Genomic DNA, 13,251 nt, shown 5'->3' with positions numbered 1-13,251 from the left:
CTTATGGGTTCATAAAATCTAATAGGTTAGGAAATTATTTTCAAATTTCAATTATTTATTTACTGCCCTTTATCTTTGAGTCGTAAGAATCAACTTTAATGATCCTTTAAACTTAAAAATTAAAAAATATACCATTGCTGGTCAAATAAAGCCACACCCCCCAAACAAAAAAAAGAGAGCAAAAAAATCAATTGACTGTATGTTAATATTTATTTGTGTATAGGAAACAATATTTTTTAAAGGTTTACCAGTTGTAAAATATGTTTATTTTAAAAGTTCTTATAAACCTCAAGTTAATAGTTTAGAAAGTTATTATGTATGCCATGATTAAATTACCACTACCTCACAGAGCAAATACTCAGGTACTGTGGATTCTTTTTTTTTGTGGGATATCAATTTTCGTGTATTTGGTTTGAACCATGTTAAATAGTTACTTATATGTAATTTAAGTATTGTTTATACAAACAGAAAAGTTATTTCAGTTTTCAAGTAATTAATTTTATGATAAAGATGCTGACATTATGGATGCAATTAATTAACATACATAGACCACTTGTTAACATTTGACACTTTGAAGTTACAACTGGAATCTCACTAGGAGGCACACTAATCTTGTCTTAATCAGATACATGTCACAAACAATCACTGTGGGAGAGGAAGCAGTATATGATACCAGATCTCTTTAATAGTGATTACACAATAAATAGTATATTATTTGAGGGTCAGTAGGTCAGTCTCCTCCCCTGGATGTTAGATGTACCCAATCTGTGTGTAAAGCCTATTGCATGGTCTTTGTATAATCAGTTTCTTGGTTCATAGCAGCCTGACTAGTTGATGGAGTTTTACAGTGCTATTATTCAATTTACCTCCCACCTTCCCCTTCCTATAACACCTTCAATATTGTTTCATGACTAGAGAAACAACTCAGCTTAAACTAGTGATATTTTTTTCTTTATTTCAGTTTTCCTTAATGGAATTTTATCACTGGTCATTTCTAAAATTTCATTCATCCCCAAGCATTTCGGGGACAAATTTTATCAAATTTATTCCAGTGCCAGTTTGATAGACCCCTGCTACTTCACGAGTACATGGGCTATCCCCCAGGCAGACCCTTGCACTACCTGGCTGCCGATGAGACGCCTAGTCTCATCACCTAAGTGGAGAACCCTCGCTTCACATTCCCCGGCTGGCGCATTGTCGGGCAGGCAGGTTCTTCCTTACACTGAAGGTTGCAAGCTGACTTTGTATGCTGAGTGTTTCTCAAGGGCCAAAATTAAATGATTTTTTAATAAATATTATTATTCTGACTGTCTTTCTGCTTTAAGCCAGTATGATTTGCTGAGACTATGTTTTGGTTTACACACAGAAACCCCTTATATTTGCCTTGGTTGTAGTTTGTTTTGGAGCAGTTATTTGGTCTTTTTGCTCATTTTAATGTGGGCTAGCTATCATATTGCAATGCTGACTTTATTGAGATTTGCTATATCAGGATCCCTCAACAGTTACACAAACAAAGATTACACAACAAAAGATTACACAACCTCCTATTGAAACTACAGAAATAATATTTCCATATGAGACTACAAGAAATAATATTTCCATATGAGACCACAAGAAATATATAATAAGAGTCTACAAGAAAATACAATAGAACACTACAAGAAAATACAATACAAGACCACAAGAAAATACAAACACCTTTGAAGTTTGTATAAATTACATATTTTCTATAGTTTTCAACTTCGAAATCAAATATCCAGGAAAATGCCTTTTTAAAGACTTTAATTAATATCATTCCAGACATTACCTCAGGATGGTCAGAAGGTACGGACTTTACTTGGTGGAACTTTATATGCCTATGAGTTACCTCCCCCTGAAGACATCAAACCGTTGTCATTGGAGGAAGAGAAAGGATCCAAGGGAAGTTTAGGCCTAAGTGATATACAGAGAGGACTAGCAGCTAGTAAGTTTATGTTTATACTCAGGAGAGGGGGACAAACATTTTTAACCCGGCCACTATTTCTTGGTGTAATGAGATGATATATAATATTGTTGTCAAATGACTTGCATTTGCTGCTTAAATTACTGAACATAATTGTTATAGCAATTGAAATATTCTAATGTAATATATTCAATTATACCCATTTGCAGCAGATGATAGTCCAGTTTTGTTCAAGTTTAAATATTTATTAATAGGTTTAATAGATTAATAGGTATTAGGTATTTTCAACATTTTAGATTGAAATATACCTTCCTATTGTATTAAGAATTATTGTTAGCGATCGTTATTTGAATAATCTAATAATTTTTTTTTCATAAACAGGAAAAATTCCTCAAGAGAATGGTAGTATAGAGAATGGTCAGAAGTCATCAGACAATGGTTCTAGTTCTAATAGCAGTACTCCCACACATTCCAGAAACCCCAGTGATCTAACCACCATGGGCAGCCTAGCTAGTCCTGATTCTATGTCAAAATCTGTGGGTGATGTTTTCAATGGTTTTGTTATTGCAGTTCATCGGAAAATGGTATGAACTTATGATGTGTATATCAATAATAAGATGTGGTATGAGTGCCAATGAGACAACTCTCCATCTTAGTCAATGTATAAAAAGTTAACAATAAAATTGAGAATGGAAATGGGGAATGTGTCAAAGAGACAACAACCCGACCATAGAAAAAAACAACAGCAGAAGGTCACCAACAAACAGGTCTTCAATGTAGCGAAAAATTCCCGCATCCGGAGGCGTCCTTCAGCTGGGCCCTTAACAAATATATACTAGTTCAGTGATAATGAACGCCATACTAATTTCCAAAAGTATAACTAGGTCAAAGAATGGCATTGGCTCAAACTGATCAGCAAATTATAAAGGCCCCAAAGTTACAAATGTAAAACAAGTACCGGTATATAGGTTTAACACAGCCTTACTACCTTAGTTGAATAACTTGAGCATATCATTCATATTTTATATTGTTACCACTAATTTACTACTGTGTTTTATCATTTTATGTTTGAAAAATTAGTATTGTCTATTATTGATAAACATGTTATTCCAAGTGAAATCTTGCTCTATTACTGTTCAACAATTAAGAAGAATAAGATTTCACATTTTTGCCAAAGGTCAAGAATTAGCTTGAATGCTTCAGTTTTCAAATTAAAATTTACTTCACATTTGAATACCAAACTATTTTTTCTTACTTTTCAGACATTGATGGATGTGTATTTTCTGTCCGTACAAAAGACTAGGCCATGTTTATTTGGTACACCAATCATTCTACCCTGTGTGGACACTACAACCAATCAGTGTGTATACCAGTTTGTGTGGACCCAGGTCTCCAGACTTGTTAGCCCTCTACCTCCGTCAGAAGCCAAAACTACAAACCATGCACAAGATTGGTAAGTAAGGTCAAGTTTTTACCCCGGTCTCCAGACTTGTCAGCCCTCTACCTCCCTCAGAAGCCAAAACTACAAACCATGCACAAGATTGGTAAGTAAGGTCAAGTTTTTACCCAGGTCTCCAGACTTGTCAGCCCTCTACCTCCCTCAGAAGCCAAAACTACAAACCATGCACAAGATTGGTAAGTAAGGTCAAGTTTGTACCCAGGTCTCCAGACTTGTCAGCCCTCTACCTCCGTCAGAAGCCAAAACTACAAACCATGCACAAGATTGGTAAGTAAGGTCAAGTTTTTACCCCGGTCTCCAGACTTGTTAGCCCTCTACCTCCCTCAGAAGCCAAAACTACAAACCATGCACAAGATTGGTAAGTAAGGTCAAGTTTTTACCCCGGTCTCCAGACTTGTTAGCCCTCTACCTCCGTCAGAAGCCAAAACTACAAACCATGCACAAGATTGGTAAGTTAAAGGTCAAGTTTGTACCCCGGTCTCCAGACTTGTTAGCCCTCTACCTCCGTCAGAAGCCAAAACTACTAACCATGCACAAGATTGGTAAGTAAGGTCAAGTTTGTACCCCGGTCTCCAGACTTGTTAGCCCTCTACCTCCCTCAGAAGCCAAAACTACAAACCATGCACAAGATTGGTAAGTAAGGTCAAGTTTGTACCCAGGTCTCCAGACTTGTTAGACCTCTACCTCCCTCAGAAGCCAAAACTACAAACCATGCACAAGATTGGTAAGTAAGGTCAAGTTTTTACCCCGGTCTCCAGACTTGTTAGCCCTCTACCTCCGTCAGAAGCCAAAACTACTAACCATGCACAAGATTGGTAAGTAAGGTCAAGTTTGTACCCCGGTCTCCAGACTTGTTAGCCCTCTACCTCCCTCAGAAGCCAAAACTACAAACCATGCACAAGATTGGTAAGTAAGGTCAAGTTTGTACCCCAGTCTCCAGACTTGTTAGCCCTCTACCTCCCTCAGAAGCCAAAACTACAAACCATGCACAAGATTGGTAAGTAAGGTCAAGTTTGTACCCCAGTCTCCAGACTTGTTAGACCTCTACCTCCCTCAGAAGCTAAAACTACAAACCATGCACAAGATTGGTAAGTAAGGTCAAGTTTGTACCCCAGTCTCCAGACTTGTTAGCCCTCTACCTCCCTCAGAAGCTAAAACTACTAACCATGCACAAGATTGGTAAGTAAGGTCAAGTTTGTACCCCGGTCTCCAGACTTGTTAGCCCTCTACCTCCCTCAGAAGCCAAAACTACAAACCATGCACAAGATTGGTAAGTAAGGTCAAGTTTGTACCCCAGTCTCCAGACTTGTTAGCCCTCTACCTCCCTCAGAAGCTAAAACTACAAACCATGCACAAGATTGGTAAGTAACGTCAAGTTTGTACCCCGGTCTCCAGACTTGTTAGCCCTCTACCTCCCTCAGAAGCCAAAACTACAAACCATGCACAAGATTGGTGAGTAAGGCTTAATATGAACCTTAGTCTCTTAAAAACGTACACACAATGCTTATAACCACAAAACACAAATCAAGTTCGAATTTTGACAGAGTCAATTTTACTGTTCTAGAGTTATTCACCTTTTTAATGGTATATATAAGTGGGGCATTATCTGTGTCGCATGGACACATTCTCCATTTAATGACAAGTGTGATTTTGATCATAGAACGAAACTTTTCTGAAAGCTGAACTTATAAATTATCAATATACAATTTGTGGTTATGAGTATGAATCATATTCTCATAAAGATTTTTGTAATGTTTAAGTTATTTTAAGTATGTTTTCTCTATATTATTAATCAATTTTTGTTTTGTTTCAGTGATGATAGTCTTGGTTATGAGTACCCCTTTACATTAAAAGTTGTACAAAAAGATGGTTTAACATGTGCATGGTGTCCTTGGCACAGGTACGTATAACAAAGGTCACAAGGTCAACATGATAATCCTATTTGGAGGTGGCAATAAAAAAAATCCTGATTTATTTGGTTTCAGAGGGTCAAAAGTCAAGATCAGCAGTATCTATAAATACTGGGACTTCATTATTATTCGATGGATACCAAATTTTGTGGGTTTCGTGAGAACTGGTGAACCAAGAATTCAAATTTTCAATGAATAACATAATTTCAATAGGCTTTGTATAGAGTTTGGCAAAACCATGAAATCAAATACTGTAAATTCAGAAATTAATGCGAGGTTTTTATTATTGCGAAAAATGCGACCGAGTTGTAAACGCAATAATTGAAACTCGCGTTTTGAAATATTTTATATGAATTACACAGGATTTTTCACAAAATCGTAATAATTAAAATCGCATTTAAGTCTAAAATGACAAATTCGCAATAATGAATGCATGCAATAATTTCTGAATTTACAGTATCCAAAAGAAAAAAGTTTTCAGAAATCCACAATAATTAATACCCAGGAAAATAAATGAATTCCACAGTAATATGAAATTTTTAATAAAAAATATTCTTGACAATATTTTTATAAAATCATAAATCATATGCGAATGAATGTTTTGGTGATATCTGTGCTTGTGGTGACAAAAACATTATTTTGTGTTTATTGGTCCAAAGTTCAAGGTCACAGAAGCAATGGATAAACTGGCTTATGGTTGGTGCCTCAATAACTATTTTAGGACCACAAATGTATGACTGTATTAAAAATAAAAACAACACTTTATAAACTGTGTGCGTCTAAGCACTTTTGGGATTTACCTTCATCAGAGCGCTCAAAGTCATATTTAAAAAAAAAAGGGGTATGAGCAGAAACAGTCAAAATTATTTATGACCAAAAAGGACTTTAAAATAATGGCCAAATTCATTAAAGAGCTGAGGGAGTTGAATAATAAATTTATAAAAGTGTGATTTGATATCAAATTACTTTGGTTTCTGTGTTATAGATTTTGTCGAGGATGCAAGTTAAGTTGTAACAGTGACAGTTTTAACTTTGGTTCGTCTTTCATTGCTATTGATTGGGATCCTACAGCATTACACCTCAGGTATCAGACATCTCTTGAACGGGTAAGTTAATAATGTATATCAATAATTCACTATTTTTATCATTATTTAAAGACAAATTTAAACCACTTATCACGTTTTTGCATTTATAGATTTTTAAAATTTCCAAAGCAATTCAGCTAACTTGAAGAAAAAATTAGGGTTGGTAGAGTTTAGCGGAAGCACAATTATAATTTTATTAGGCCTAAAAATAAATTTGGATTTTTAAGATTTTAGATTTTATTTTGAATTCCATATTTATAGAAAAGCTTGTTAACTCTGAATTAAAAACATATTTAACAAATGGATTTAACTCCTTTTGTATTCTTCAGTTGTGTGAAGAACATGAAAGTGTAGAAGATAGTCGGCGGAAACAGAAGGAACCAATTAACCTGGATACCTGTCTACAAGCCTTCACTAAAGAGGAGGAGTTAGGAGAGGATGATTTGTTCTATTGCTCAAAATGTAAAAAACATTGTCTAGCCTCTAAAAAACTGGACATATGGAGACTACCACCAATACTTGTAAGTTATCAACTCATTAATGACACGAAACAAAATGTTTGTCTGTCCTTGTGCCTGTCCATTCCTCTGTCTGTACCGCTTCAGGTTCAAGTTTTTGGTCAAAGTAGTTTTTAATGAAGTTTGAAGTCCAATCAACTTATTCCCTGTGATATGATCTTTTATTTTTTTTTTCTAGAGATTTTCCCACATTTTTAAAACGATCCACTGGACAAAGAAAATGATAGTGTGGATGGAGAATTCGTGTACCAGGTATATATTCTTGGTACATGTATTAAATCATTTGTTCTGATTTTATTGTCCATGTAACTCTTCCCCATAGTTTTTGCACGACTTTCATTTTGTCTTTAATGATAGGAATAGAATAAAATACTTTTATCATTCTATTTCAGATTATCAATTTAAAAAGATTCCAGTTCTTGAATGGTCGATGGGTGAAGTCACATAAAATTGTTAATTTCCCGTACGAGGAATTTGATCCTTCAAGATATGTTGTGCCCAGATCTAGTGAAAAACAAAAAAACATTTATGATGCAAATTGTAACCAATCAAAAGACACTTTACAAACTAGTGATTCTATTGTGCCAAATGGTAATATTCCAACCTTGTGTGATAAGGACAAATCAGATTCAGGTAGGTGTTTGAAATACAATATCAGCATATATGTATGATTGCTAAAAAGATACTGAAATCCAAGGAAAATTCATAAAGAAAAACCTTTAGCAAAAGCTGAAACACATAAAATGACAAATTAATATTACTGACTTGAGAATGGTACATTGCATTCCAATCTGTGCATCTTTTTATTCTTCAGTCCCCTATCGGATGTAAGTTTTGGGTTTAAAGTAGTTTATCTTGAATTTGAACTTGAAATTCATATGTTTATTATGATACGAACTTTAAAAATGTGTGCTAAATTAAAATTTTGCAATGTGACATAATAATGCAATTTTGCAAGCAAATCACTTTTAATATAATGAATGGGAGTATTTATTATACTGTACCTGATACTGATAGACATTGTGATAATTAATAAATTTTAATTTATTTGCTATCAGACCATTTTATTTTCAAATGTTGTTTTTTTCTCCAGTCAGTATGATCTAAAATCTTGATATGTTGAATACTTTTAAAATTTGTTTTTTTGAATAATTTGTTCATGATTAGTCTTCATGTTTTTTTTTTTTAGAGAAACAAATTAGCACAGATGACTGCAAAAGTTGTAACAACAACCGAAATATAGATGAATTAGATTACACTGATGTACGATACCACCTCAACTCTATGTCTGTAAGTCATATAAATTTTCTAGAGTACGTAGAAACACAAAACTATGGGATATACAAATTTTTGTGAATTTCAATGGTTTGGGAAATCCAAGAATTTAGTTGAAGTATATAACTTAAATATACAATTATAATGGATACCACCCCATTTTGATATTTGTTAGTTGTATTCAAAATAATGATGACATACAATACTTGCAAAATTTATCAGCAACTTAAGGTAGTACCCAACACTTTCACTAAAATAAATTTGGCTCGTTTAATTTTTATAAAATTTTGACAAAGTATTTACTTTGACCCTTTAACAAAAATATTAAAATTTCAAAAATTTTGAACCAACCGTTTTTGTCAGAAAAATTACACTGGGTATATAGTAGTTTGGCAAACACCAATTTTTATCATTGAGAAGCTTATTGTTCCCTTTACAACACAACGTTATTAAAACGTTAAGTTGATTTTACAGAGTTGTCTCCCTGTAGTGTTAGGTACCACCTTAAGACCTACAAATATGTCAAAATGACCTACATTGTCAGTTTACTTTTTAAAGAAGCTTTTGCCCTTGATTATTTTCCGTATTTCTCGTCAGAATTTTTTTTTTTTTTTTTTATAACTATAGGAGACAGGGAGAAATTTCAGTAAACAACAGAAAGAATGAAAAAAATTTGCAAATGGAAATAATGATTGACATCTTCAGATGATTCTGTTTTCTGTGTATTCATTATTGTTCTTTGGATACCAATTTTCATTGATTTCGTGGTTACAGGTGAACCAGGAAATTTAAATGTTAAACGAATACCAAAATTTCTAAAGTCTTGTATCATGTTTATGTAGACTTCTTTAAAGCCACAAAATTATATATTCGCAAGTTTTCCTTAATCCACGAAAATAAATGAATCCACAGTAAATGATTTACAACCAATTTTAAAGATGTGACCTAATAATATCAGATTATTACATGACATTTTTCATATCGCATGTATTATCAGCCCTAGGTTTAATATCAGCTCAAGAGCCGCATGGCTCGAGGGCTGATATTGACCGAGGGCTGATAATACATGCGATATGAAAAATGACATGTTATGATCTTTTTATCATATGCTTCAACAGAAAAGAAAAATAACAGATTAATTAATGTATTGATCCTTTTACGTGGTTCTCGAAGTTTAAAGAGTAAAAACTTTCACGGACGTCGGACCCAAAATTTGATACATTCAATATTAATTTTTTCAATCATATGCCTCAAAAGAGAGAAGAAAAAAAACAATAGTTTAATATTAACGAATCGACAAAAAAAAATGATTCAACAATATACATAATTATGAACAGTTTTGGAAAAGTCAATTATTTAAAAGAAACTTTTCAAATTATGTTTCAGAAAAAAATCAAAAAATGCATTTATTTAATAATTTGTTTGTTTTTTAATTATTTTAATTATTTTTATTATTTTACACGATATACTTTCCATTTCAATTGTTTTGCACACTACTTTGTAATGTTTTTCACTGAAAACGTAGCATTGAAGTGTATTTTCCGGAATTGGCCGAGTATCACCGGAATGCCATGTGATAACGTTACGGAAAGGCATGTGATAACAATCGAACCATGTGATAAACTTTTCATATCAGCCCGCTAAGCACCAATTCGAAAAAATATGAAATTTACGTCAATTTAATGCTATTATCATACGGTAAAATTTATATGTTATTTAGTCTAAGTATATGATAAAAGTCAATATACATGTAATTGAAATTGTCTATCTACTCCTCACAAGAACTATGTCAAGGTTCACAATGATGGGATGAAAACTTAACTCACATGTTTACAACGATTTGAAATTAATCATGATTGATTTTTTTTATTTCGCAGTGCCACACAGGAATTCTTGGTGGAGGACATTATGTTTGCTATGCTAAAAATCCAAACCACAAATGGTATTTGTACAATGACAGTAGTTGTAAGGTGAGAATTATATTTAGAAATATATGTTATTTAAGTGGAAACAGGAAGGTGAATATCAATCGAAAGCATTCTTGATAATACACTTAGAAGGTGCACAGACTTGTTAGTGACCTTCTGCTGTTATCCGTTCTTCTATGGTCGGCTTGTTGTCTCTTTAACACATTCCCAAATTTCATTCTCAATATTATTGCATTATTATATTAATCTCTAGAAGTGTATATTGAATTGAAATCATTACATTTGCTTATCCTTTTGTCTGTTAAAAGTAAGATAGATGTGGTATGATTGCCTATGAGACAACTCAGATACTAAATGACGTTGAATGTCATTGATATTCATTGGATACTAATTTTTGTGAATTTCATGGGTACAGGGGAACAACTAATTCAAATGTTCAATGAATAAGAATTTTTTAGAAAGAATGTATGTTGACTTAGCAATTATAATGAAATTAAATATCCATTTAAAAAGGCAAATTTTCCTCAATCTACAAAAATTGGTACCTACGAAAAAAATAATGATTCCACAGTATCATAACACTTATTAATTTCTCAATTTCTTTTTTACAGGAGATATCTAATGACCAAGTGGACACCAATTCTGCTTATATATTATTTTATGAACAACAGAATGTAGACTTCAGTAAATTTATGCCTAATTTGGAAGGCAAAGAACCAGACTTGTCAGAGATTGAAGATGAATTTGAATCTGATTTTAAGAAAGCTTGTGTTATACAATAATGGAACAAATTGGAAACCTTAAAGTTCATTCCAAACAACTTTTTGAAACTTTTTTTTAACTTCTGCTCAACCATTGGGGGTTCAATTTATTTCTTTTAATTTCAGAGTCTGAACGTTTGAATTTGTTTTCTCACAGTTTCAAGCTTTGTATTAAAGTTAAACATTTATGGGGTTAGACCTTGGTTCAGGGAGATAGCTCATTAAATCAGTTATGCGTTTGTAAAAGATAAGTTTCATCAATGTATTTTAAGCATTTACCTGAAACAGATTGAAAATAATCTATGTAACCTAGAAGCTTAGAATATATTTATGAAAATGGTTGACACATACTGATGATTTCAAGAGTTATTTCCCTTCACCTAGGTCTACCTACTAAAATACTGTATAACATTAACATAATATATATACATCTTCATTTTTCACTTCATGTTAAAAACCTTTGTGCACATGGTTTTCATTTCATACTTTTCTGTTTATATATTGTGTGCTAATTAATAAATAGACTTGTTTAATTTTGCACAGCTTAATTTTAAAGTATAACCTGCTTCAGAAATAAAATGCCTTGAATGTTTTCCCGGTAAAAATTATGCAGCTGACTTAAAGGCTTTGAAAAATGAACTGCTGAACCAAACTGAAGCTTGAGAACTTCCATAGAGCTGAATTCTTTTAAGTATGATAGTGCCTTAAGTTATTAGTTATCATTGGCATAAAACAATAAATAAACTTGTTACAAAGCTAGACTACAATTTCTCTTTTGTCTGTTTCATTATATAATTAGGAATTTTGATAATTTCTTATGTCTGCTACATTTTTGGAAATCATAAAAGAGTCAATTTTAAAAAATATAAGAATGCTGTAGACCGCTTTTATTGTGTCGGTGCTATTTCAAAAATTTCTTTAGTAAACTTTAAGTGTTGAACAAATTACATAACACCTATAGTATAAAATGCAGATTTTTGAAAACCAAAAATCAAAGATTGTTGTCCAAAAGATGAAAGTTTCTCAATAAATCCACATTACCTAAAAATCAAATATTGTTGTCCAAAAGACAAAAGTTTCTCAATAAATCCACAGTACTTATACAAATTATTTTGTTAGTCTATAAGTACTTTTAAATCCCAATTTGTACTAATTTTATTCTTATCTAATTTGTACTAATTATTTTCTAATCTAATTAGTTTTGACTATTTTCTGAACCATATGTATTGTAAAATTCTGAGACCTTCAGATAAATTGAGAATAACAGATTTGTTTTGTACTACATTGTATGTTATTGACACTGAATGATGTTTTAAGGTTGTTATTTTTGTCTTTATATTGAAAATATTATTGTTAGAGCATAAAACAATTTATGACCATGTACCATGTATTAGTAGTAACAAATTGGCCGTTTTAGAATCTAATGCATCCTGGGTAATATTTTCAAAAGCGTACACTAAAGAGTTTTGATTGGTTTAAAACGTTATAAACAATGGAAATTCAACCAATGACGTAACATTATTTTCACTTTGGGGTGCGAACAATGAAATTACCCATGATGCTTTAGATTCTGAAGCGGCGAATTATAGACACTTGTTATCAGTTGAATAGAAAGACAATCTAGTCTAATTATTATTGTATTAATTACTGTTGTTCCAGAAATGAGGTCAAAGGGCATCTCATTCTTTATCCCACCATTCACAAAATGCATTTTATAATTCTTTTATTTTTTAGGCTATTTAGATTTAGAAATTATTGCTTGTATTTATTATTGCATTTTTGAAGAATTAACAAAAGTACGAGATTAATTATGCGCTTTCAGGAAAATTTCTATAGAGATATCAAAATGGAAATTTTTTATTGTGATACTTGCACAATCGCATTATTCGCAGTAATACAAACCTAGCAATAATTTCTGAATTTACAGTACTCAAAATATTTCATTACCCCTCAAATTAGATTTAACTGCCCTGTGACCCCCTTTTGATGTATTTATACTTTGGAAAATATAAATATATTTTGTTTTTGACATAGAAGCAATGAAAATGTTTAAAATGTTGATAATTGATAAATATTTTGAAGTGGTCACTACTATTTTTGATGATTTTTCTCATGGCATCATCTATGATTACAAATTTCTGTTTAAGTTAGCATTTCAGATCTCCAACACATATCAAAGTACCTGTAGGGGGTAGGGCCTTTATCAGGCCTGTGGGATGAGGTGTTTTTAAGTTTCGGGATTTGGGGATTTATCCTTTTGGGATCTAGGAATTTCTTTTTTTCCAATTTTTGGGATGTCAGAATTTAAATTTCTTTAACTTCAGGACCGCTGGATTTCAATGATGAAAATGTCTTGAAAAATCATATACTGGT

General features: G+C 32.4%; 1 protein-coding gene across 1 annotated transcript in view; it reads left to right on the top strand.

The window, feature by feature from the left end:
• The window catches only part of LOC134681390 (ubiquitin carboxyl-terminal hydrolase 32-like), a 43,516-nt gene extending 32,296 nt beyond the window's left edge, over positions 1 to 11,220 (top strand). The window contains exons 25-34 of the mRNA XM_063540992.1: positions 1,801 to 1,963; positions 2,324 to 2,526; positions 3,205 to 3,395; positions 5,215 to 5,301; positions 6,297 to 6,417; positions 6,726 to 6,917; positions 7,307 to 7,547; positions 8,104 to 8,204; positions 10,067 to 10,159; positions 10,729 to 11,220. Of these exons, the coding sequence (XP_063397062.1) occupies positions 1,801 to 1,963; positions 2,324 to 2,526; positions 3,205 to 3,395; positions 5,215 to 5,301; positions 6,297 to 6,417; positions 6,726 to 6,917; positions 7,307 to 7,547; positions 8,104 to 8,204; positions 10,067 to 10,159; positions 10,729 to 10,899 (1,563 nt within the window). The 3' untranslated portion in view covers positions 10,900 to 11,220. The remainder of the gene's footprint in view (positions 1 to 1,800; positions 1,964 to 2,323; positions 2,527 to 3,204; positions 3,396 to 5,214; positions 5,302 to 6,296; positions 6,418 to 6,725; positions 6,918 to 7,306; positions 7,548 to 8,103; positions 8,205 to 10,066; positions 10,160 to 10,728) is intronic.
• Positions 11,221 to 13,251: the final 2,031 nt, after the last annotated feature.

Source organism: Mytilus trossulus, chromosome 8, assembly GCF_036588685.1.
Source record: "Mytilus trossulus isolate FHL-02 chromosome 8, PNRI_Mtr1.1.1.hap1, whole genome shotgun sequence".
Taxonomy (NCBI): domain Eukaryota; kingdom Metazoa; phylum Mollusca; class Bivalvia; order Mytilida; family Mytilidae; genus Mytilus; species Mytilus trossulus.
This window is presented reverse-complemented; position numbering and strand designations above follow the sequence as displayed.